Source organism: Convolutriloba macropyga, chromosome 8, assembly GCF_964194025.1.
Source record: "Convolutriloba macropyga chromosome 8, txConMacr16.3, whole genome shotgun sequence".
NCBI lineage: Eukaryota > Metazoa > Xenacoelomorpha > Acoela > Convolutidae > Convolutriloba > Convolutriloba macropyga.
In genome coordinates this window covers 49,343,021-49,366,090 of record NC_134475.1, presented here as the reverse complement: position 1 = coordinate 49,366,090, position 23,070 = coordinate 49,343,021, and the positions used below count along the sequence as shown (strand labels likewise).

Genomic DNA, 23,070 nt, shown 5'->3' with positions numbered 1-23,070 from the left:
GTTGAAACTAATCTTTTTAGCCGTTAGACAAATTTATTCAACGACCTTTTTGAGAATATTACGCGAACACCAATTGAAACACTTAAAGATGGTTCTTCAAAATGCGTTTACCGTTTAAAGTACTCAAGTGCCCCTAACAATTATCATAACATTGCGTTACTCGACAGATGCCAAAATGACGTCAATCAGATGTAATGAGCGTGGAGTCTGCTTTGCCATATTATGAGAGTAGAGAGCTCTAATTTCCTCACGCCATTTTACTAAGTACCAATAGTTTTTCCAGCAATTATATAGCTTCAACACCTTTATTTTTAATAAAAGATGATAGTCCTAAATGAAGGTAGTCCTTAGGATGGTTGAGATATTAGTGCAATTTTTGTGTGACCGTGGCCAACAATGATCAGGCAATGCCAGGTCAAATCGGCCTATGATCAGACCTTTCCGAGACCAAATTCGTCGCGCAACTTTTGTACGACCCGAATTTTTTGTGCGACTGTAGTACGACCAACGCTCCCTCTGATTAGACAATTCTTCAATACAAGATCAAAACCGATTGCAATTTGTATAAAATAGGCAATTCTCGTCTATACTACGCAATCTAGATTTGAATAAGATAGTATATTTGTTACGTTTGTGAAAAAAGCTTATTGATGAAATTATAACAAGTTATTTTGAATTGTCTGCAATTTTGGTTTAGAGTAAGAAAACAGTGGTAAAAAACTACAGTCCAAAAAAAATAGCCACTTAATGGTCTGTGATCAAATTTTGGGGCAACTTATGTCCACACTCTGGTCCCTCATCAGACTGCCAAATAAATTTGTGCGACCATTGTCCAGACTTTGGTCTCTGATAGTGCTATCATTGTCCAAATTATCGTGCAAATATAGCACTTTCCAGACTCTGTAATTTGGGTCTCTTCGGTGGCTTGCGTCTCGGACCCTAACCGGGGCAAGCAGCCAAACTTGTCAGACAATCTGAGGCTCTCAGGAATTGTTCTGTAGAAAACAAAAAAGAAACCGGTGTTTATTTCAGTGGGAGCTACTTCCTAGCAGGTTGGCTGGTGCAGTATGGCTTCCTATCCACACTCCTCACCTATGGACTCATGCAGGGCATAGGAGTGGGCATCGGGTACCCAATGTGTCTCAAATACGCCCAACTGGTAACCAACTATTCACACTCACTTGCTTAGCCAACTGCCCACAATTCAACCAAAATTATCTACTAGTATTGATTTCCAAAAAAAGCTCTAAAAATCTATATATTTATTTTCAATAGGGTAGATACAGACTAACCAAGGCAGAGAACTGTACAAGAGTCTTAGAAGGGTATACAATTGTTTGATTACTTCTGTATGTTTGCAGTGGTTTCCCTCCAAGAATGGATTGATGACTGGCATAGTAATGACTGGCTTTGGCCTGGGCAGCTTCATCTTCGGATTTTTCCAGACTGCACTCATCAACCCTCACAATTTGGCTGTCGACGTTAAAATCAACACCGACATGCAAGTTATTTACTTTTTAAGTAAATTGGTGCTGAATGTTTGAGCTTAATGAAGGGGTTGTTACCCTAGTCTAGACCTGGAATTGTTATAAGACCGTCCTCTACCCATATAAGGCATAAAAAGACTGGATAGATTTTTGGTTTGAAAAGAATTTGTCTGGACTTTAAGTGACCTACTCGAATTTGGCTGGAAGTAAAACAGCCATCCTGGAATTCGGCTGAACAATAAAACGTGTCATGGAATTTGGCTGGACAATGATGAACGAGAAGTCCTTCACTTTTAGATTGCCCGTTGCAATTACCCCCCCCCCCATTATCTAGTTTTCTCTTTGCTTGAACTCCATCCAACTGATTGACAGATCTTGCCAATAAAAGTTACCTTGCATCATTTTGCATCTAGCGTGCGAGAATTGCTATGATATGCATAATCTTTGACGAATCTTAGAAGCAATCATCGGCTTTTCAATACCCAGACGACCTCTGATCAGACCAACTTCCAGCGCACATCTGCGCCTCGTGCGCTTGAATTGCATAGTCTTGGAGAAAAAAAAGTAAAGTGAACTAAAGTTTGGTCTGAAAATGGTCTGGACACGATCTGATTAGTCTTGTCCATCTGGATTTGAACCTGGGTTGAGATTGTTATCAAGTGACGATTTGATCTGGTTTATGCAAGCGAGATCTCTGTTTGTTTGCAGGTACTTTAACCAAGCAGAGGTGTTGGACAATGTGGAGAAGAGTTTCTTCATAACAGGTGCAGTCTGCACCGCTCTCTTGGCTCTCGGTCTCTGTCTCATGCCATTCAACAAGAAATTCGACTACGAGGTACAAACAAATGTAACACAACAATATTCACTTTCCATAAAAATTGTCCTGTGCAGGTAAATTGGGTCCTAGCCTTATTGAGTCTAATTTTGCAACACCTGGATAACACATACATGATGTTGACATTGCTAGCAAAACTTAAAATAAATTACCAAAAATTTGAAACACGCCGGTTTGTTAATATTGATAATATCTTATCAAGTTAAGACCCAAAATCTAATTACCAAATTTTTGTATGCTCTGTAAAGGTGTATCAAATTTCAATTCATTGGGAAGTTCCCGAGAATGTAAGGCTTCTGGAACATCTGTCAAAAAAATTGAGCAAGAAAAGATGGTCATAAAATCTTCCAACCTGTGCCGGAAATAAAAACAAGATGGCTCGTGCGAGCTTGTGCGTAGCACAATATGTTCCAACATCTCAAGGTTGCAAAAAACAAATAATATTTTTTGTCAGAGAAACCGTTGGGAAAATCCGCACTTATATGCATTGGAGAAAATTATTTGTACTGTTTGAACCAAAAAGTATGCCGTCTTTTTTCGACCCACAAAAACAAAAATGCTTGAACACAGTCTCGAAATATAAGAAAATAGAATTTGAAAAACACAGACATCGAGAAAACTTAGACACACACACACACGCATACACACCACGCGCAACAAAATAAAAGCATCAACCCCAAAAGAAAAACATTTTTTCATTCTCTTTGGCAACTGATCTTTACTGAAGGTTCGTCACTCTTCACTTAGCTTCTTTTTTTGTTTTGTTTTCAGAATAACTCGGTGTGGATTTTTTGAGGCAATTGATTTAAATGTCTCATACGAACTAACTGGCTCAAACTACAACTTTCTTTTTCTTTTATACACACATACCACACACATCACATACACGCACACATATGCATACACCCACACCAGTGCACAAGCACACGCACATACACACAAATACGAACCCCGACATCAAAAAAAAGGCACCTGATTTTTACCAGTGGTTTGTCATAGTCAAGTTATTTTTTGTTAATAGCTACCGTCAGTCTCTCAACGGCTATTATTTAGGCGCTCTGTTTTAATTACTTTACTTTTCGTTCACGTTTTGGATTTTACATATTTCACAGTTTTCACGCTTCACTCGTGACTTACCTCACTCACTGTTTCAACTAAATGGATTTTAATGTTTTTTGACGCTTTGAATTACGCAATGTAGTGACCACGATCAAAGTCAAAAGAGCAAAGTCAAAAGAAACGGTTTAACAAATAAAGTCATAGTGCATTAGGTTACCGATGTTTATGAAAGTTAAGAAGCTGAATTAATTGTCATTTTTTAATATAACCGAATATGCAGAATTTGCAAGTCAAATAAGAACTTTGACACTGTCGTTTTTATCGTTTAATTTATCTTTTTTTCCATCTCAATGTGCTTCAAGCGCGTTAACAGTGGCTATCCGCCGGCAATTTGGCGGATATGTTTTGTTTTTTTTAGAAATCTAGTTGTGGAATTCTAGATGGTATCGGTAATTGTAAAAACGTTACTAAAGTTTGAAATAAATTTTTCAAAAATTTTCCAAAAAAAATTGTAGTTTTTAATGTTTCATGGGCACAATAATTGAAAAACTTTTTGTTGCGTTACCAGCTAGACTCAATCAGCAACAAACAATTTGTAGCAAAAATAAAGTTTATTTCTTAATTTTTTAAAGATTTTTGACAGTGTTTGCACTCTGCCCTCACTTTAGTATAACATGTAAGAATGCATTAAAGTTTGTCCTTAAAGGCTTTATTTTAGTCGCTTTGAGTTTTCTTGGTTCTCAATAGGTTTACAGAATTGCCCATAGATTCGATGAGCAATTTCAAAAAACAGATGTGAAAAAAATTTTTCTTCTAAATTTCAAAAAAAATGTGAACATTAAAATTTTCAACCTGGCGACTCAAAAACTCTCTAAATCTAAAATTTGTCTGTGATTCATTATGCTTGAAAATCTTAGTTTGAACGATCTGTTAAGATAATAAATGGAATTAAAATTAAAAAGATTAGAAAAATTTTTTTTTAGTTTTACATTTTAAAAGTTGATTTTTGCTTTTTTGAGTGTTCTAAATTGTCTGAGGAAGCCTATTTTTAAAACAATCTGTTGAATACAGAGAAACATTGGTTATTACAACACTTTTTAATCAGCAAAAAACAGTGAGATGGATAAAAAAGTGGTTTCAACGATATTTAGAAAAATAAAAACATTGATTTTTTTTCAAAATTTTCGGTTAAACAGTTTAAAAATAGTTAATTTTTAGGCACGAAACTGTAGAGTTTTAATCCTGACAATCAAAACTCCCTTTGACCTAACTAAGTGTACAACCAATTCTCCGATTGTTTTTTTCTTAAATTTCAACGCAATCCCCTTTTTAAAAAATTTTAAGTGTTCCCTCTTTCCAAATTTTGGATAATTTTATGGATAGTTTTATTTTTTCGCTACGATGCTTAAACGAAAAGTGAAAATTTGACTGAAGAAAAATGCCAGCATCGCATATATATTCCACCATTTTTGAAAAAATGGAACAATTATTATGTTAGTTGCTAGGATAAAACTATGATAATATTTTTCATTGTCGAATAGTTTGCGTCTACTGATTGTTCAAAAAACGTATAAAACCTGTATATATGGCGTAGAATAATTTTTAATCACTTAAATAAGTCAATCACATTATGGAGAGCGACATTTCAAAGAGGGAACTCTCTTTGACCATTTATAAAGCAGGGTAAACATTCATTTTTTTTAAGAAAAATATTTTGGGTTATTTCAAGGGCGGGCCAAATACTGATTTAATGTAAATTTAACGAGCTCTTGAATGTGCCAAATGCACTCGAACGTTCCAAAGTCCGATCAATGCTCATTTTGGTCTTGATGGGTCTGGTCATACCAATTTATTGTCTGGCTTGGTCTCACCGTGGGTAATTTTGACCGAACACTTCGGTTTGAGATCTGTAACTTTTCCAGTCAATCTCCTCCAGGGGCCAGACACATATCACAAAAATCAATCAGCAATCCAGCTCAGATGATTCAGACAGCCAGCATTCTGTCTCTACTGAGACCTCTTTCGACCCATTCGAGGAGAAAAGAGACTCTGATTCGGTAGTAGACTTGGTAGTGTCAGCCTTCGCCAACCCACGCACCAGTGGCAAAGAAGTGCCTCCACGTGACGTCATTTTTCAGAGATCATTCTGGGTCATTTTGATAGCTGTCAGTGTGAACGAGTACCCACTCATACTCATCAGTAATTACTACAAGGTACAGAATTTGAAAAAAAAACGGATATATTCTGCCCCCCAATTATTTGGTAATTAACATAATTTGAAGTTATGATCTCATAAGGCTCATGGCCAATTCTGGTCTCAAATTACTAACCAGTACGGTCAAAAGGAAACTAAACGTAAATGAATTAACAGCAACCTGTGAAAAAGAAGAAACTATGCATGTTGTGTGTGTGTGTGTTGCAGCCGTATGGACAGACATTCATAGACAGTGACTCTTTTCTGACTCTGGTTGGGTCTCTGGCCTCTCTCGCCAACGCATTTGGACGTCTCTTCTGGGGACTCATGCTCGACTTCTCCAGCTTCAAGGTCGCATCACATACACACTTTTTTCGTTGCTTCTCCGGATTTTTGCCGTTTGTGTCCCCCCCCCCCCCTTAGTGGGTGCACATTACTTGCACCCCCCAGACGCACCTGCCATATTTTTACATAATGATTTAGTTTGTAACGAGACGTACTCTCTAACTGGGGGAGCATAACGTACTGGGGGGCACAAATGGAAAAGATCCGCTTCTCGAAAGAAGTTTGAAGCAGTTGTTGTAAACGTGTGTCTTTTTTAAGCACAAGCTTTCACGTCCTTGGCTTTTTGCGTGATCTAAACTTCTCTCTCATTCGCAATTTTAAGCAGCTGAAATCAATTGGTGGCAGCTTACTATAATAGATGCCGTATTAAAAGTGCGCCGAAACTGTGTCACATTTCACTTTAAATCTTCATAGTGGTATATAACTTCTAATGACGTCATTTCAAGCCCCTTAGTGAACTTCTCACTTCAATCTCTCCCTAAGGCTACCTCCCCTCACATTTCCAACACAGAGATTAGAGCTTTTACCAGCCATTCAATAGCAATTCTTCCATCCAAGATGAGTACCAAAAAACCTTCTATATAGGTGATCTACTAATTTCCACTATTTTCTAAGTTTTTCCCATTTCAACAAAAAAGCAACTTATTCATAGGTCTATTATCATGCAGCAGGTAATGAATGATTCATATAAAGAATGGAAAGGAAAAATTGTCCACATTAGTTAAAATTTAACCCCAAGTTTTGATTCCAAACATTAAATTTGTACCATTTTTTCAGTCAGCAATGATAATCTTGTCCGCAGCCCAGGCCATACTCTCAATCACATTGCCATTCAGTTCGGTCATCCTGTCCCCTGAATGGGCTAAGTTCTACTTCACTGTGTGGGTGTGTGGGATGAATGCGAATGCGGGTGCCATCTACGTCCTCAACCCCACCACTATGGGCAGGGCATTCGGGATGAAGTTCTTTGGGGTCAACTACGGCATGATATTCTGTGTTGGGGTCAGTTACAAATGTTGCACCTACTCGAATTGAGTTTCGTCTATAACCATAGCCTACAGATTAAACCTCATATTTGAACAGTTGAACAAAAATATGAATCGTATAAAAGGTTAATTAATATTAAATGGCGTGAACTTTCCAATCATATAACAGTTGCTACTGAAAAATTTCAATGCCGAAAAGCAAATTTGCGCTACTATACATTTTCATAAGCATTAAATTAGTTTCTGGCTTTACTATCACGATGCATTATTTTTAAAATGTTCAAAAGCCGTCATCTTCTCAGCCGGCTATTGTTGCGCTCCTAATTTGTTCTTGTCAGACAAAAATAATATAACTTGCAGCTATCTGCAAAATTAAGAGACAAATACAGTACCTATTATAGTTTTTTCAAAAATCTCCTTAAGCTACAACTCGGAACCAAATTCTTCCAGCACACATTAAAATATTGTTCTCTTCTTCCAATAGCGCATATTATAATAGAGAAAACAGAAAAACGACAAACCAATAAAACGAGGATAAAAACGGCAAATAAAATCTGTTTCTGTTCAAGATCTTCACTATTCGCGACTCCAGAACAACAATGAGGCTAGGTAGTGTGCGTTCGCACATAAAGTTCCGACCCCGCTCATCTACTTTTTTCCACTTAATTGTCTACCAAATGTGGAAGAGATAAAATGACATATCAACATACCCTTCAACAAAATACTTAATGAGCTAAACAATCTACCTTAGAGGGCCGATGAGACCTGTGGCTACCATAATATGACTACTGGAAAAGACGGGGATAAAAATCAAATAATTACGACCAAAACTCGTTGTCCATTTTTTAAAACCGATTAATAACCGAATCAAAATGCCATCAGATAAAATTTATACTAAAAAAGATTATCTTTTACTTCAATAGAAGAAAATATGGGACTTTTTCTCAATGCGACTTGGTAACAAGTCCACAAAAAAAAGAACAAAAGGGCATTTGTAAGAAATGAACAAAAGGGCACTATACATTTTCATAAGCATTAATTCAGTTTCTGGCTTTATTACTTTCACGATGCATTATTTTTAAGATACTTGAATGTTCAATAACCGTCATCTTCTCAGCTGGCTATTGTTGCGCTCCTAATTGTTTCTTACTACGTCAGACAGAAATAATCTAACTTGCAGCTATCTGCTAACTTAAGAACCTTTTGCACTTTACTATAGTGATCAATTAAGAAAAAAGGCATGAAGGTGAAATAAATAAAACGGAGGTTAAAAACAAGGGACAAATACAGTAACGGTGATAAAAGACGGTGATAAAAATCAAATAATTACGACCAAAACTCGTTGTCCATTTTTTAAAACCGATTAATAACCGAATCAAAATGCCATCAGATAAAATTTATACTAAAAAAGATTATCTTTTACTTCAATAGAAGAAAATATGGAACTTTTCTCAATGCGACTTGGTAACAAGTCCTTAAAAAAAGAAAAAAAGGGCATTTGTAAAAAATGAACAAAAGGGCACTATACATTTTCATAGGCATTAATTCAGTTTCTGGTTTATTACTTTCACGATGCATTATTTTTAAGATACTTGAATGTTCAATAACCGTCATCTTTTCAGCTGGCTATTGTTGCGCTCCTAATTGTTTCTCACTATGTCAGACAAAAATAATCTAACTTGCAGCTATCTGCTAACTTAAGAACCTTTTGCACTTTACTATAGTGATCAATTAGGAAAAAAGGCATGAAGGTGAAGTAAATAAAACGGAGGTTAAAAACAAGGGAAAAAAACAGTAACTATTATAGTTTTTATAAAATTCTCCTTAAGCTACAACTCGGAACTAAATTCTTCCAGTACACTTTAGAATATTCTTTCCTTCTTCCAATAGCATATATTATAATAGAGAAAACGGCAAAACGACAAACCAATAAAACGAGGATAAAAACGGCAAATAAAATCTGTTTCTTTCCAAGATCTTAACTATTCGCAACTCCAGAACAACACGGACGCTCGGTAGTGTGCGTTCGCTCATTAAGTCCCGACCCCGCTCATCTGCTTTTTCCACTTAATTGTATACCAAATGTGGAAGAAAAAAAATAACATATCAACATATCCTTCAACAAAATACATAATGAATTGAACAATCTACCGTAGAGGGCCAATGAGACCTCTGGCTACCATAATATGACTACTGGAAAAGACGGTCATAAAAATCAGATAATTAGGACCAAAACTCGTTGTCCGTTTTTTAAAAACCGATTAATAACCGAATCAAAATGCCATCAGATAAAATTTATACTAAAAAGAATTACCTTTTACTTCAATAGAAGAAAATATGGGAATTTTCTCAATGCGACTTGGTAACAAGTCCACAAGAAATAAACAAAAGGGCAAAATTTAACAAAACGTTTTTTTTAAACAATTAATGTCATACAGATTAGAAATATTATGCATCAGATGAAATAATTGAGAGATTCTTTTATACCTCCATAGAGAGCAATTGAGACTTTTCTTTATCCAGGATATGTCATACGACTACAAAAAAACGACAAATACAGGCAAACATTAAAAAAAATGCACGAATGAAATTTGCAAGAAATTTCGCGGGCAAAAAACATTGAGCTTTGCACTAACAATATTAAAAAAAATAATTGAATTTTTGTCAAATGACCAGATGAGCGCCCATTATTGTGATACTGTAAAAAGAAAATAACAACCTATAAAATTGGTCAAATGTGCAAAAATCGCAAACATTTTACAAAAACTGATTGTACCGAAAACAAAGAGACCATTTGAGGAAAAAAACAGCTATAAAGAGCAAATGTAGTTGATTAGATAAAGAATATGATTTGCCTAAAGGGATGCTAAGCTACAATTTAACAGAAATAAGATCGGCAAATCGCAGAAATCCTTTATCTTTTTTTAAATCAGAATTTTCAAAAATCATAGCCAAGATAAGCTTTCAACTAAAAGAAGAGACAGTTTGTATAATTGTATTTCGAAAAATAATTGCGCCTGTTATCAGTGAAACTAAGTCATTAGACTAAAAAATAACATTGAATACAATCTGAAATAAAAATTTTCACACACAATCTTACGAAACTACAGTGATGAAGCCATTAAAATTAAACTACTAACCGCGAGAAAATAAAATCATTCTTTGCGTCTCCTCTGAACATCATAAGTTTTTTTTGCAAAACGTTTATTTCAAAATAACAGCAAAAATGCACAAAAAATGAAAAGTACCCAAATTTCACAAAACTCTTCTGAAACAAGCTGTTTAAGCCCTGAAGATATCAGTCAGAACGTTTAAACAACAAAAAAATCATTGTTTCCTTCGACAAAACATTGATGAGATCTCTCAATAGTGAGGCTAAATTATGAAAATCATACAACGTTGAAAAATACGAAAAAAACGCAAACCAGAACGAAAAGGGATAAGTTGAAGAATAATTTTATGTTTTTTTTTAATTTTTACTTTGGAAGTCAATTAAATTATTCGCTATATATCGATATCAGTTAATAAATTAGTTTATGTATCGATATTTGGCCACTGAGAACATTAATTACCCCAAATATAGCATACGACAACAAAATTTAACTAAAAGTTCATGGCAAATATATAAAAACTCCAAAAAATACCAAATTCTGCAAGAGAACGTTGTCTCAGCCCTTGAAACCATATGATTAGAAAACAATGAAAATGTTTAATTACAATTATTGTAATTTTTTTCAGATGGATTGCTAAGTAAAGTTATTGTGACATTTTGCCAAAGAAACAAAAACAACAGCAAAAATGGGCAATAATGCACAAAAATCACAAAATTCATTGTAATTTCAAAATCACAAATTCACAAAATCACAACTCGTAGTACCAAAGCCAAGATACCGTTATAGTAAAACAATCCGCCTTAAAATTAGATTGAATCCTTTGTGAAACAAAGTTTGACCTGTATTTAATGAAAATAATGAGAGAATTGACAGAAATAATAATAAAAAATTGACAAATTCAAAAAATCATTGAAACTTCCTTAGAACAAATATATTCAATGACATAAGAGACATTAGGTAACAACCAAATGCATAATACCGGTTGACCTACACCTCTTGCAGAAGCCATTTGGAGTTTGAAATTGCGAGACTTAGTAACCAGAGTGTAAAAAGAATAACAATTGAAGAAAAAACAATAATTCAATTAAAGTTTTTTAAAGCTCTTCTTATAATTAAAAAATTTCTGATTTTAAGAATCCATGATAATATCAAACATTTCCCTGATTTTGTCGTGCGCCCAACGATTTTCCCAAGTGTACCATTGGTTTCGGAATTAGACTATTTGTTGAGTGAAATACTTCAAATATTAAAAAAAGTGCTGCTTTTTGGATAATTATGGAAGTGAAATTTGTAGAAAACGGCCAAATTTTAATTCCAGAAGACTTTTACAGGGCGCCGAGATTCAAATAGCTCTCTGAGGTTATGTCAGCGGTTTCCAGGTCTCCACTTTCCGCAAACTTTGAACCAAAAATGCATATTTTGTCCAACTTTTGATGAAAAATGTCTGAATTTTTAATGTCTGAACTCTACTGTTAAGAATTTCAACGTATTTTAATTAATATTAGCAAAATTGTGCCAAATTTTATCAAAAATTACTGAAAACTCACTGTAAAAAACAAAATTCAAAAAAATCTTTTTATTTCCTTATTTTAGGGTGTACAACTTTTTAATGATACCACTCACAACTCTGTACGATGAATATATCGATCGGCCAAAATTGTCTGAACAAAAAAAAACCCATTTGAGTGTATAGTTCCTCCCTTCCAACTAAAGTGGGGGTCGGAACAATTAAGCGCAACACACCGCACAATACAGCTATTGTTATTGTTCAAAACGATTGCCAATTCACAGACCGAACAAATCAAATGCTTCTTTAAGAGAAAATTGAAGATAACAAATACTTTAAATTACCACGTGGTTGTAGTTGCCATAGAAGAATTATCAATCTGCAAGGTGAAACCGAGTTTCTCAGTAACCTCAAGAAAGCAGCCACTGAGTCATCTTTTAAATGAACTACTGTTATGATTACAAGTGTAGCGTAACGTGAATGATACTATATAGTATTTTTATTTATCTTATCCTTTTCCACCACTCTTTTCTAACGATGTCGGAACAATGGCAGGAGAAGATCGGCGGGAAAACAGTCTACTCCAAAGCAATTTTACTCCATTGTTCCAGATTTTTTGAGCGGCATTCGTTTAATACAACTTTTTAAACAAAATTACTTCTACCAATGTCAGAATTATTGTTCTGGAAAGTCGATAAAATTTTGTTTGCAAATTTTTCACGTGCTGCAGCTCCAAAGGGAAAATGTTTAGCAAATTTGTTCTCCTCTTCCAGTAATAAATACTAAAATAGAGAAAACCGGAAACAATGAATACTGAGAAAACCAAAAAAACGAGAAAAACGAAACACGAATAAAATTTGTTGAAAATCTTTACGTTGCAATTTCAAATCTAATGCCCACCGCGCAATAGATTGAACTTCAGGTCTGTAAGCAAGCACCAATTGGAAGCACAAAGAACGCAAACGCTGCATGCAGTGAAAATAGAGGAAAAGAGACGCTAAAGAAGCAACAAACACGCAACCAAACTATACCATAATTTTTGTCGCTCTCGAGAATTTATCAAACGAAAGATAATTTTTATTCTTTGGGAACACAATGGCAAAAGTGTGGCCATGTTTTTAGTCAACTCTCATTGAAATTAAAGCAAATGCATAACTTAGACCTTACTCTATTTAATTAGGCTCTTTTTCCACCACCTTTTCCTCACCATTCTCATGTTGCAACCATGGAAACGAGTGGCCGAAAAAATCGCCTACTCAACCGCAACGCCAAGGTTTCAAATTTTTCTTTCTATTTACTCTAGCAAGTTATTTCATCGGTACGTTATGCAACTCTTGTTGCCGCGATGATAGTTGATTAAAATTCTAACACTTTCTTATTTCAAGTCATCACAAAAAGCTAAGTCGCACTGTCAAAACAGAGAAGTCCGAAGGTTTTTGACTACATTCCACCTAGATAACAAGTTAGTGGTTTTAAAACTGTTCCCAGTAAACACCATGGTTAAATGCAATTTAATAGCCGATTTTGAGTTTCGCAGCCTTTCTCGAGGATAAGACTGTAGATCATTTGTTTACTTGCAAAACTTTAAAATTTCTGCTTCTTAAAAAGTATATTGTCTGATTTTTACACATTTTGAGCTATGCCAGAACTTATAAAAGAGTTAAACAGCAGTGTGGCGTGCGTGCGGTTGTGTGCTCAAAGTACATCTGGATTTCAGGGTCTGATGGGTGTCATTTTCACAGAGGTCATATCAGCTGTTCTCAATGCCACTGACGGCTACACACCTGTATTCCTGATTGGTGGAGCTGCCTCATTTATCAGTAAGCATCTATTTCATTTAATCACTCGCGAATCAGTTCCGATCTTTCCCTTTATAGCCTAACTTACCTAGTTAGTGGAGACTAACACGCATAGACACTCGACAAATTGAGGGGCATAATTTCATGTACGGGTCTATATAGCCTTTGCTTTGCTTTGCCTGTTTCGATTTGTAGCAAAATTATTAGGAGTCACCACCGCAGTGTCATAGAGTGCCAAGTCTTAGAATTAATACAAAAAATACCTCCCAAATCAATTTGAAATGCTCTGAAAGTTGATTAAAAATTCAATTTTAAAAAGTAAGCTTCCATCAGGTTCATTGTGATGCCCCAATCAGTTTAGCCTGCAGGAGATTTCTAATTTCACTTGGTAAATTTAGACGGAGTACAGTGTTAGCTGAAGAACAAAAGCAACAAAACAAATGTTTCTTAATCTTCAGAGGCGTTTACTGTAGTAGTTAGTCTAGATTTCATGACTTTCCCAATCAGCCAACCATTTTTTTCAGGAGCCTGAACTTTTAGCAAAAAAAACATTGTGAAAAAAATTAAAACAATTTTGTAAATATATATGACAACGTTCGCCTAGTAATTATTTCTTAATTGGTTACAATCTGTCCACTCTTTGATTTTTCTTCATTGATTAAAGAAAAACTTGTTTTTAGTGCTATGTTGTAAATCTTAATTTGAAAACTTACTGGGTTCGCAAAACACTTTTTAAGAATTAATTTTTTCCCAGGAAGTTATCAGAAAAAAAATGTTTTTCACAGTTTAGCCAATTTCAACAGGTGGTCTAAAACAATTAGAGAACTACTTTTGATGCTTCCTTGATTACCGCCAGGCCTCGTTTCTACTCGGCTTTACCTTCTCGCAACTCTGTCCGGTACACTAATCAATTCTAACTGGCCAAAGTCGTTCTCTAACTATTACAACTTTTTGACGACACAGTAATAGAACTTGAAAAAGCATAGATTCAGACGTTCTCTTGACGTTGTCTATAAATCTTGAAAAACTATTGATATCAGGGGATTGAATAAGAAAATGTTCAAAACGACGGAATTACAAATCTACAAAATTTTTTAAACAACTTGATACGACGGAGTTACAAATCTAAAAACTTTTTTAAAAAACTTGATACGGCAAGCATGAAAACGTCAAAAAAAATGTAGACAAGGTCTTATTTGAAGCACGAGTAGGACTAAAATACCCTTTTTCAAACATTCAGAACAGGTATATTCCTCCGAAGAAAGAAGAAAACATTACTTTCGAAAACAGATCCAACAAAATTTTGATAAAACCAAGAGCTTCTGAACCGAACCAGAGAGCAAACAGTATGTCAATGGCACGTTTTTAGGTTCAAAAGATTTTTTTAAAAATGCGTAAAAACAATATTACAGCAACTACTAATGTTACTTTTTCCGCCACCAGTCAGTCCAGTTGCCTGTTATTTATTTTCAGTTTCTTGTTATGTAACAAATTAGTAGAATCCTAAATTTTAGTTTTCTTCGGCTAAAATTGATACAGTCTAAGCACGGGTAGTGTGCGATTTTTAAACTTAAGTTTCGGTTGTGTTTTCTCTCGATCAGCTAAATTTAACCTTCCCTCAACAAAAACATTTAGTGAGTTCATATTATCTAGAGTATTTAAGCAGCAAGGCGCAACCGATATTTAAAAGCAAAAAACTGTTATCCTTATTTTCAAAAGAGATCTTCTTTTGCAAACAACAACCATTGCCAAAAATCTTTAATTAATCAAAATGCTCAGAAAAGTAAACTCCTTTAAAAATAAAGCTATTAATAGGATTGCTGACTGTCTGGAATCAATTGTACGTGGAAATTCAAGAACACGTCAAAAATATTCTGAGGAAAGTTTACGGAGATTCGCATTATGACTATTCAAATTTTCATTCCTAATTCACATAGATAGCTCATTACTACTGTTTTTTCAAATAAATTCCACTAATGCTCAATGATATTACTTATTTCTCCCTAAATATTCGCAGTTCTTCGATATAAAATAGGAACAAACTATCATGAAAAGTGTGTTGAAAATGTGTTTGTCTTGATCAAAAAAAATTTTCAGAAAAGCCTTCACGGAAGTAACAGACAAATGAGAACTTTAATTTTGTCTTTACTCAGAAAAAATTCAGAATGCTGAATGGAAGTTGCCGCTCGAAATCAAAACACAAAATCTATTATATTAAATGTAAGTCGCACTTGAACGCAATGATTATTAACGCTCCTATCTTCGCGTGTTTTAGCGATCCTTAAACATGCAGCCTACACGACCATGCTTAAGTGCCTGATCTGTAAACGTTTTTTCGCTCATTAAGCATACGGCTTAGCAAAAACAAGCGAGACAAAAAGCCATCGACCAATTTTCGTATGTAGCCACAACGGATAGACAACAGTAACAGTCGTCGGTAGTGCAAGGGATTAGACTTGAGGCTGTGGAGCGAGGGGCATGGGTTCGAGACCGAGTCGGTGCGAAATAGGGCCTATTTTTTGTCTCAAAAATGGTGAATCTTGTTTTTCATCCACTACTGTGTTTCCTTCTTGCTCCCTTCTTTATTTCCCTTCTTATTCATTCTTCTATATCTAATATATTAAATGTACGTCGCACTTGAAGGCAACGGTTAACAACGCTCCTATCTTCACATGTTTTAGCGATCCTTTAACATGCAGCCTACACGGCCATGCTTAAGTGACTGATCTGCAAATGTTTTTTTTTTGCTCATTAAGCACACAGCTTAGAAAAAACAAGCGAGACTGAAAGCTATCGACCATTTTTTTTCGTATGTAGCCAATTCAAGAGACAGCAGTAACAGGCGTCGGTAGCGAACCATGCTTAAATGCCTGATCTGTAAATGTTGTTTTGCTCATTAAGCATACGGCTTATTAAAAACAAGCGAGACAAAAAGCCATCGACCAATTTTCGTATGTAGCCACTACGGATAGACAGCAATAACAGGCGTCGGTAGTGGAAGGGATTCGAACTGTGGCTGTGAAGAGAGGGGCATGGGTTCGAGACCGAGTCGGTGCAAAGAATGGCCTATGTTTTTTTTGTCTCATTAATGGTGAATCTTGTTTTTCATCCACTACTGTGTTTCGTTCTTGCTCCCTTCTTTATTTCCTTTATTATTTATTCTTCTATATCTAATATATTAAATGTAAGTCGCACTTGAACGCAATGGTTAACAACGCTCCTATCTTCACATGTTTTAACGATCCTTTAACATGCAGCCTACACGGCCATGCTTAAGTGACTGATCTGCAAATGTTTTTTTTTGCTCATTAAGCACACAGCTTAGAAAAAACAAGCAAGACTAAAAGCTATCGACCAATATTTTTCGTACGTAGCCAATTCAAGAGACAGCAGTAACAGGCGTCGGTAGCGAACCATGCTTAAATGCCTGATCTGTAAATGTTGTTTTGCTCATTAAGCATACGGCTTATTAAAAACAAGCGAGACAAAAAGCCATCGACCAATTTTCGTATGTAGCCACTACGGATAGACAGCAATAACAGGCGTCGGTAGTGCAAGGGATTCGAACTGTGGCTGTGAAGAGGGGGGCATGGGTTCGAGACCGAGTCGGTGCAAAGAATGGCCTATGCTTTTTGTCTCATAAATGGTGAATCTTGTTTTTCATCCACTACTGTGTTTCGTTCTTGCTCCCTTCTTTATTTCCTTTATTATTCATTCTTCTATATCTAATATATTAAATGTAAGTCGCACTTGAACGCAATGGTTAACAACGCTCCTATCTTCACATGTTTTAACGATCCTTTAACATGCAGCCTACACGGCCATGCTTAAGTGACTGATCTGCAAATGTTTTTTTTTGCTCATTAAGCACACAGCTTAGAAAAAACAAGCAAGACTAAAAGCTATCGACCAATATTTTTCGTACGTAGCCAATTCAAGAGACAGCATTAACAGGCGTCGGTAGCGCAAGGGATTAGACCTGTGGCGGTGAATCGAGGGGCATGGGTTCGAGCTTGAGTTGGTGCCAGAAATGGCCTCTGTTTTTTGTGTCATAAATGGTGAATCTTGTTTTTCATCCACTACTGTGTTTCCTTCTTGCGCCCTCCTTTATTTCCCTTATTATTGATTCTTCTATATCTAATATATTAAATGTAAGTCGCACTTGAACGCAATGGTTAACAACGCTCCTATCTTCACGTGTTTTAGCGATTCTTAAACATGCAGCCTACACGACCATGCTTAAGTGCCTGATCTGTAAACGTTTTTTTGCTGATTAAGCATACGGCTTAGCAAAAACAAGCGAGACAAAAAGCCATCGACCAATTTTCGTATGTAGCTTTAACGGATAGACAACAGTAACAGGCGTCGGTAGTGCAAGGGATTAGACTTGTGGCTGTGCAGCGAGGGGCATGGGTTCGAGATCGAGTCGGTGCGAAAAAAGGCCTCCTTTTTGTCTCAAAAATGGTGAGTCTTGTTTTTCATCCACTACTGTGTTTCCTTCTTGCTCCCTTCTTTAATTTCCTTCTTATTCATTCTTCTATATCTTATCTAATATATTAAATGTACGTCGCACTTGAACGCAACGGTTAACAACGCTCCTATCTTCACATGTTTTAACGATCCTTAAACATGCAGCCTATACAACCATGCTTAAGTGCCTGATCTGTAAATGTTTTTTTGCTCATTAAGCATACGGCTTAGCAAAAACAAGCGAGACAAAAAGCCATCGACCGATATTCGTATGTAGCCACTACGGATAGACAGCAATTACAGGCGTCGGTAGTGCAAGGGATTCGAACTGTGGCTGTGAAGAGAGGGGCATGGGTTCGAGACCGAGTCGGTGCAAAGAATGGCCTATGCTTTTTGTCTCATAAATGGTGAATCTTGTTTTTCATCCACTACTGTGTTTCGTTCTTGCTCCCTTCTTTATTTCCTTTATTATTCATTCTTCTATATCTAATATATTAAATGTAAGTCGCACTTGAACGCAATGGTTAACAACGCTCCTATCTTCACATGTTTTAACGATCCTTTAACATGCAGCCTACACGGCCATGCTTAAGTGACTGATCTGCAAATGTTTTTTTTGCTCATTAAGCACACAGCTTAGAAAAAACAAGCGAGACTTAAAGCTATCGACCAATATTTTTCGTACGTAGCCAATTCAAGAGACAGCATTAACAGGCGTCGGTAGCGCAAGGGATTAGACCTGTGGCGGTGAAGCGAGGGGCATGGGTTCGAGCCTGAGTTGGTGCCAGAAATGTCCTCTGTTTTTTTGTCATAAATGGTGAATCTTGTTTTTCATCCACTACTGTGTTTCCTTCTTGCTCCCTCCTTTATTTCCCTTATTATTGATTCTTCTATATCTAATATATTAAATGTAAGTCGCACTTGAACGCAATGGTTAACAACGCTCCTATCTTCACGTGTTTTAGCGATTCTTAAACATGCAGCCTACACGACCATGCTTAAGTGCCTGATCTGTAAACGTTTTTTTGCTGATTAAGCATACGGCTTAGCAAAAACAAGCGAGACAAAAAGCCATCGACCAATTTTCGTATGTAGCTTTAACGGATAGACAACAGTAACAGGCTTCGGTAGTGCAAGGGATTAGACTTGTGGCTGTGCAGCGAGGGGCATGGGTTCGAGATCGAGTCGGTGCGAAAAAAGGCCTCCTTTTTGTCTCAAAAATGGTGAGTCTTGTTTTTCATCCACTACTGTGTTTCCTTCTTGCCCCCTTCTTTAATTCTCTTCTTATTCATTCTTCTATATCTTATCTAATATATTAAATGTACGTCGCACTTGAACGCAATGGTTAACAACGCTCCTATCTTCACGTGTTTTAGCGATTCTTAAACATGCAGCCTACACGACCATGCTTAAGTGCCTGATCTGTAAACGTTTTTTTGCTGATTAAGCATAAGGCTTAGCAAAAACAAGCGAGACAAAAAGCCATCGACCAATTTTCGTATGTAGCTTTAACGGATAGACAACAGTAACAGGCGTCGGTAGTGCAAGGGATTAGGCTTGTGGCTGTGCAGCGAGGGGCATGGGTTCGAGATCGAGTCGATGCGAAAAAAGGCCTCCTTTTTGTCTCAAAAATGGTGAGTCTTGTTTTTCATCCACTACTGTGTTTCCTTCTTGCTCCCTTCTTTAATTCCCTTCTTATTCATTCTTCTATATCTTATCTAATATATTAAATGTACGTCGCACTTGAACGCAACGGTTAACAACGCTCCTATCTTCACATGTTTTAACGATCCTTAAACATGCAGCCTATACAACCATGCTTAAGTGCCTGATCTGTAAATGTTTTTTTGCTCATTAAGCATACGGCTTAGCAAAAACAAGCGAGACAAAAAGACATCGACCAATATTCGTATGTAGCCACTACGGATAGACAGCAATTACAGGCGTCGGTAGTGCAAGGGATTCAAACTGTGGCTGTGAAGAGAGGGGCATGGGTTCGAGACCGAGTCGGTGCAAAGAATGGCCTATGCTTTTTGTCTCATAAATGGTGAATCTTGTTTTTCATCCACTACTGTGTTTCGTTCTTGCTCCCTTCTTTATTTCCTTTATTATTCATTCTTCTATATCTATTATATTAAATGTAAGTCGCACTTGAACGCAATGGTTAACAACGCTCCTATCTTCACATGTTTTAACGATCCTTTAACATGCAGCCTACACGGCCATGCTTAAGTGACTGATCTGCAAATGTTTTTTTTTTGCTCATTAAGCACACAGCTTAGAAAAAACAAGCGAGACTAAAAGCTATCGACCAATATTTTTCGTACGTAGCCAATTCAAGAGACAGAATTAACAGGCGTCGGTAGCGCAAGGGATTAGACCTGTGGCGGTGAAGCGAGGGGCTTGTTCGAGCCTGAGTTGGTGCCAGAACTGGCCTCTGTTTTTTGTGTCATAAATGGTGAATCTTGTTTTTCATCCACTACTGTGTTTCCTTCTTGCTCCCTCCTTTATTTCCCTTATTATTGATTCTTCTATATCTAATATATTAAATGTAAGTCGCACTTGAACGCAATGGTTAACAACGCTCCTATCTTCACGTGTTTTAGCGATTCTTAAACATGCAGCCTACACGACCATGCTTAAGTGCCTGATCTGTAAACGTTTTTTTGCTGATTAAGCATACGGCTTAGCAAAAACAAGCGAGACAAAAAGCCATCGACCAATTTTCGTATGTAGCTTTAACCGATAGACAACAGTAACAGGCGTCGGTAGTGCAAGGGATTAGTCCTGTGGCTGTGAAGAGAGGGGCATGGGTTCGTTTTTCTTGTTTTTCATCCACTACTGTGTTTCGTTCATGCTCCCTTCTTTATTTCCCTTCTTATTCTTCTATATCTCTCTAATATATTAAATGTAAGTCGCACTTGAACGCAATGGTTAACAACGCTCCTATCTTCTCATGTTTTAACGATCCTTTAACATGCAGCCTACACGGCCATGCTTAAGTGACTGATCTGCAAATGTTTTTTTTTTTGCTCATTAAGCACACAGCTTAGAAAAAACAAGCGAGTCTGAAAGCTATCGACCAATATTTTTCGTACATATCCAGTTCAATAGACAACAGAAACAGGCGTCGGTAGCGCAATGGATTAGGCCTGTGGCTGTGAAGAGAGGGGCATGGGTTCGATCCTGAGTCGTGGACGAAAAGGACGCATCGTTTACTGGGATAAAAAATCGGTGAGTTGGTTGTCTTTTTCTTCCCCTCTTCATTTCTTTGTTTTTTTTGTTACTTATGTCTTCTTTTCATTCTTTCTTTATTACTTTATCTTTTCTTTCTTTCTCCATTTCTTTCTCTCCCTCTCGTCGCTCTTGAACGCAATGTTTAGCAGCGCTCCTATGTTCACATGTTTTAACGATCCTTAAGAATGCAGCCCACGCAATCATGCCTAAGAGCCTGCTCGGTAAATGTTTTTTTTTCAGGCCCAAGTAGGGGAGGAAAAGGATGTACAATGTGCACGGAAATAGATTTGGGATTTGGTTGTAGAAGCTCGTTTTAAGCAAATTCATTGCGCTCCTTTAACATAGCGCACCTTAATCACAGCAATGCCAAAATTGTCGCTCAACCAAAAGTTGCTGTTAAATAAGGTAATGGACGCCAAAAATACTCGTCGGTAGCCTAAGAGGTAAGAGCTGTGGATGTTAAACGAGGGGCAAGGGTTCGAACCCGAGTTGCCACGAAAAGTCCTATATTCTTTTAAACCTGTTCGGATATGATTTTGTGATGCTTATGCGGGCTTGCTAGTAAAATTTTAAAATGCAACATAACAATTTGGAAGATTGATGCTAAGACGTTTTGGTTTTCTCAGAAACGCGCTTTATCTTCTACTACGTAAAATACCATTAAAAGCAAATCTGTCAAACAAAGTGCTTTGACGATGTTTGAGTTTGAGACAGCAGAACAAAACAATTAGCCTCAAACTTTCTCAAAACAAGGCTCCCTAACCTATTTGAAATGCTTCTGGAGATACATGGCTGAAAGTCTTTAGAAATGTGAAACAATTAACGCGACAGATAACGAATTTCGAAGTAAAGAGAGCTTACGACCCTGTTTTACAAATTCCAGATTTAAACAATTTTAACTATTCTAAACTATTTGTCAATAATATTCTACAAGCAGACATTGCCTCTTTAAAAGTCTACGTTCGTATTTTTATGTAATTGCTCACATAGTGGCTCATATCCCACGTTACGCAAGTTCTTAAAAAGAACTAACAAATTTTCAGATCGTCAAAATATATTTTTTGAAAGACAAGTAATTTTAATTTTTTTTCGAAATCAGAAGCAGTTGCTCAATATATTCTAGATTCTAGAACTCATATTTTCAACAGCTCAAACTGAGTTTTAAGAAGGGCGGATTCATTGAAAAATTGAAGGAACAAAGCAATTAAAGCAAAATAATATAAAGCAACCATCGTTGAACCACAGTGGGCAATTTCTTACAAAGGTATCAGTAGCCTCGATAATTTTTATGCGTGCTAAAATTTCCTTTCAAGGAGAGGTGTTTTTAGGGGTGCAGGAAATTCCGTTCAATGAGGGGTGCGAAAACCCAACTTCGCCGTAATAGACTGAGAAATTAACCACTCGGCATTCAGAGCCTTGTCTTTGCTTATCGTGGAATAGTTTTTATTGGGGGGGGGGGGGATTATGAACTTCTCCTGGACAACACGTTTGGTGAATTCGATACTTAGAGACTAGTGAGGCTCTAAGAGCCACTCAGTCACTTAATGACCTCCGGGTTTTACCTGTTTTTCCCGTTTCTGAGGACAAAGTCAGACAAAAAAATCGGTCACGCGAAAAATCGCATAAAAAAGACCGGCAGGACTAATATAATTGCTGCAAACTTAGTTTGAGAGCAATTAGTAAAAACATTTTCACTGACTTTAAATTACGAAACGTGTAGGCTATATTAAATAGGTGGATTTTCTTCTGATTTCTGCGACAAAAAGCCCAGCATTCATAATGAAATGTGACGACGTTAATTTGCCAATCGATAAGCATTGCCAATCGATGCTTTGAAAAATTACAATCATTCCTTCTGTTACAGGCGAAGCAGCAGCTCTAATGTGGAATGTGAGGAATCTCAACGGAAATATCATTTGACGCTAAAAAAACTACTAAATTTTTAAATTCTCAAAACTTCAACCGTAAAACTCATTACCCGTTTTAGCTGTTTCTTTCATTTAAAAAATAAATTTATTTTTGTTCAGAAAAGCTAGTT

The 23,070-nt window shown here is 36.4% G+C and overlaps 1 protein-coding gene across 2 annotated transcripts in view; it reads left to right on the top strand.

The window, feature by feature from the left end:
* Positions 1–23,063, top strand: part of LOC142344788 (apicoplast pyruvate carrier 1-like) — a 31,791-nt gene extending 8,728 nt beyond the window's left edge. For both annotated transcript variants that reach the window (XM_075396730.1, XM_075396731.1), the window contains 8 exons: positions 1,033–1,159; positions 1,362–1,501; positions 2,196–2,322; positions 5,304–5,594; positions 5,804–5,926; positions 6,698–6,922; positions 13,244–13,346; positions 22,897–23,063. In XM_075396730.1, coding sequence (XP_075252845.1) covers positions 1,033–1,159; positions 1,362–1,501; positions 2,196–2,322; positions 5,304–5,594; positions 5,804–5,926; positions 6,698–6,922; positions 13,244–13,346; positions 22,897–22,952 — 1,192 coding nt within the window. In that variant the 3' untranslated portion in view covers positions 22,953–23,063. The remainder of the gene's footprint in view (positions 1–1,032; positions 1,160–1,361; positions 1,502–2,195; positions 2,323–5,303; positions 5,595–5,803; positions 5,927–6,697; positions 6,923–13,243; positions 13,347–22,896) is intronic.
* The last annotated feature ends 7 nt before the right edge of the window (positions 23,064–23,070 follow it).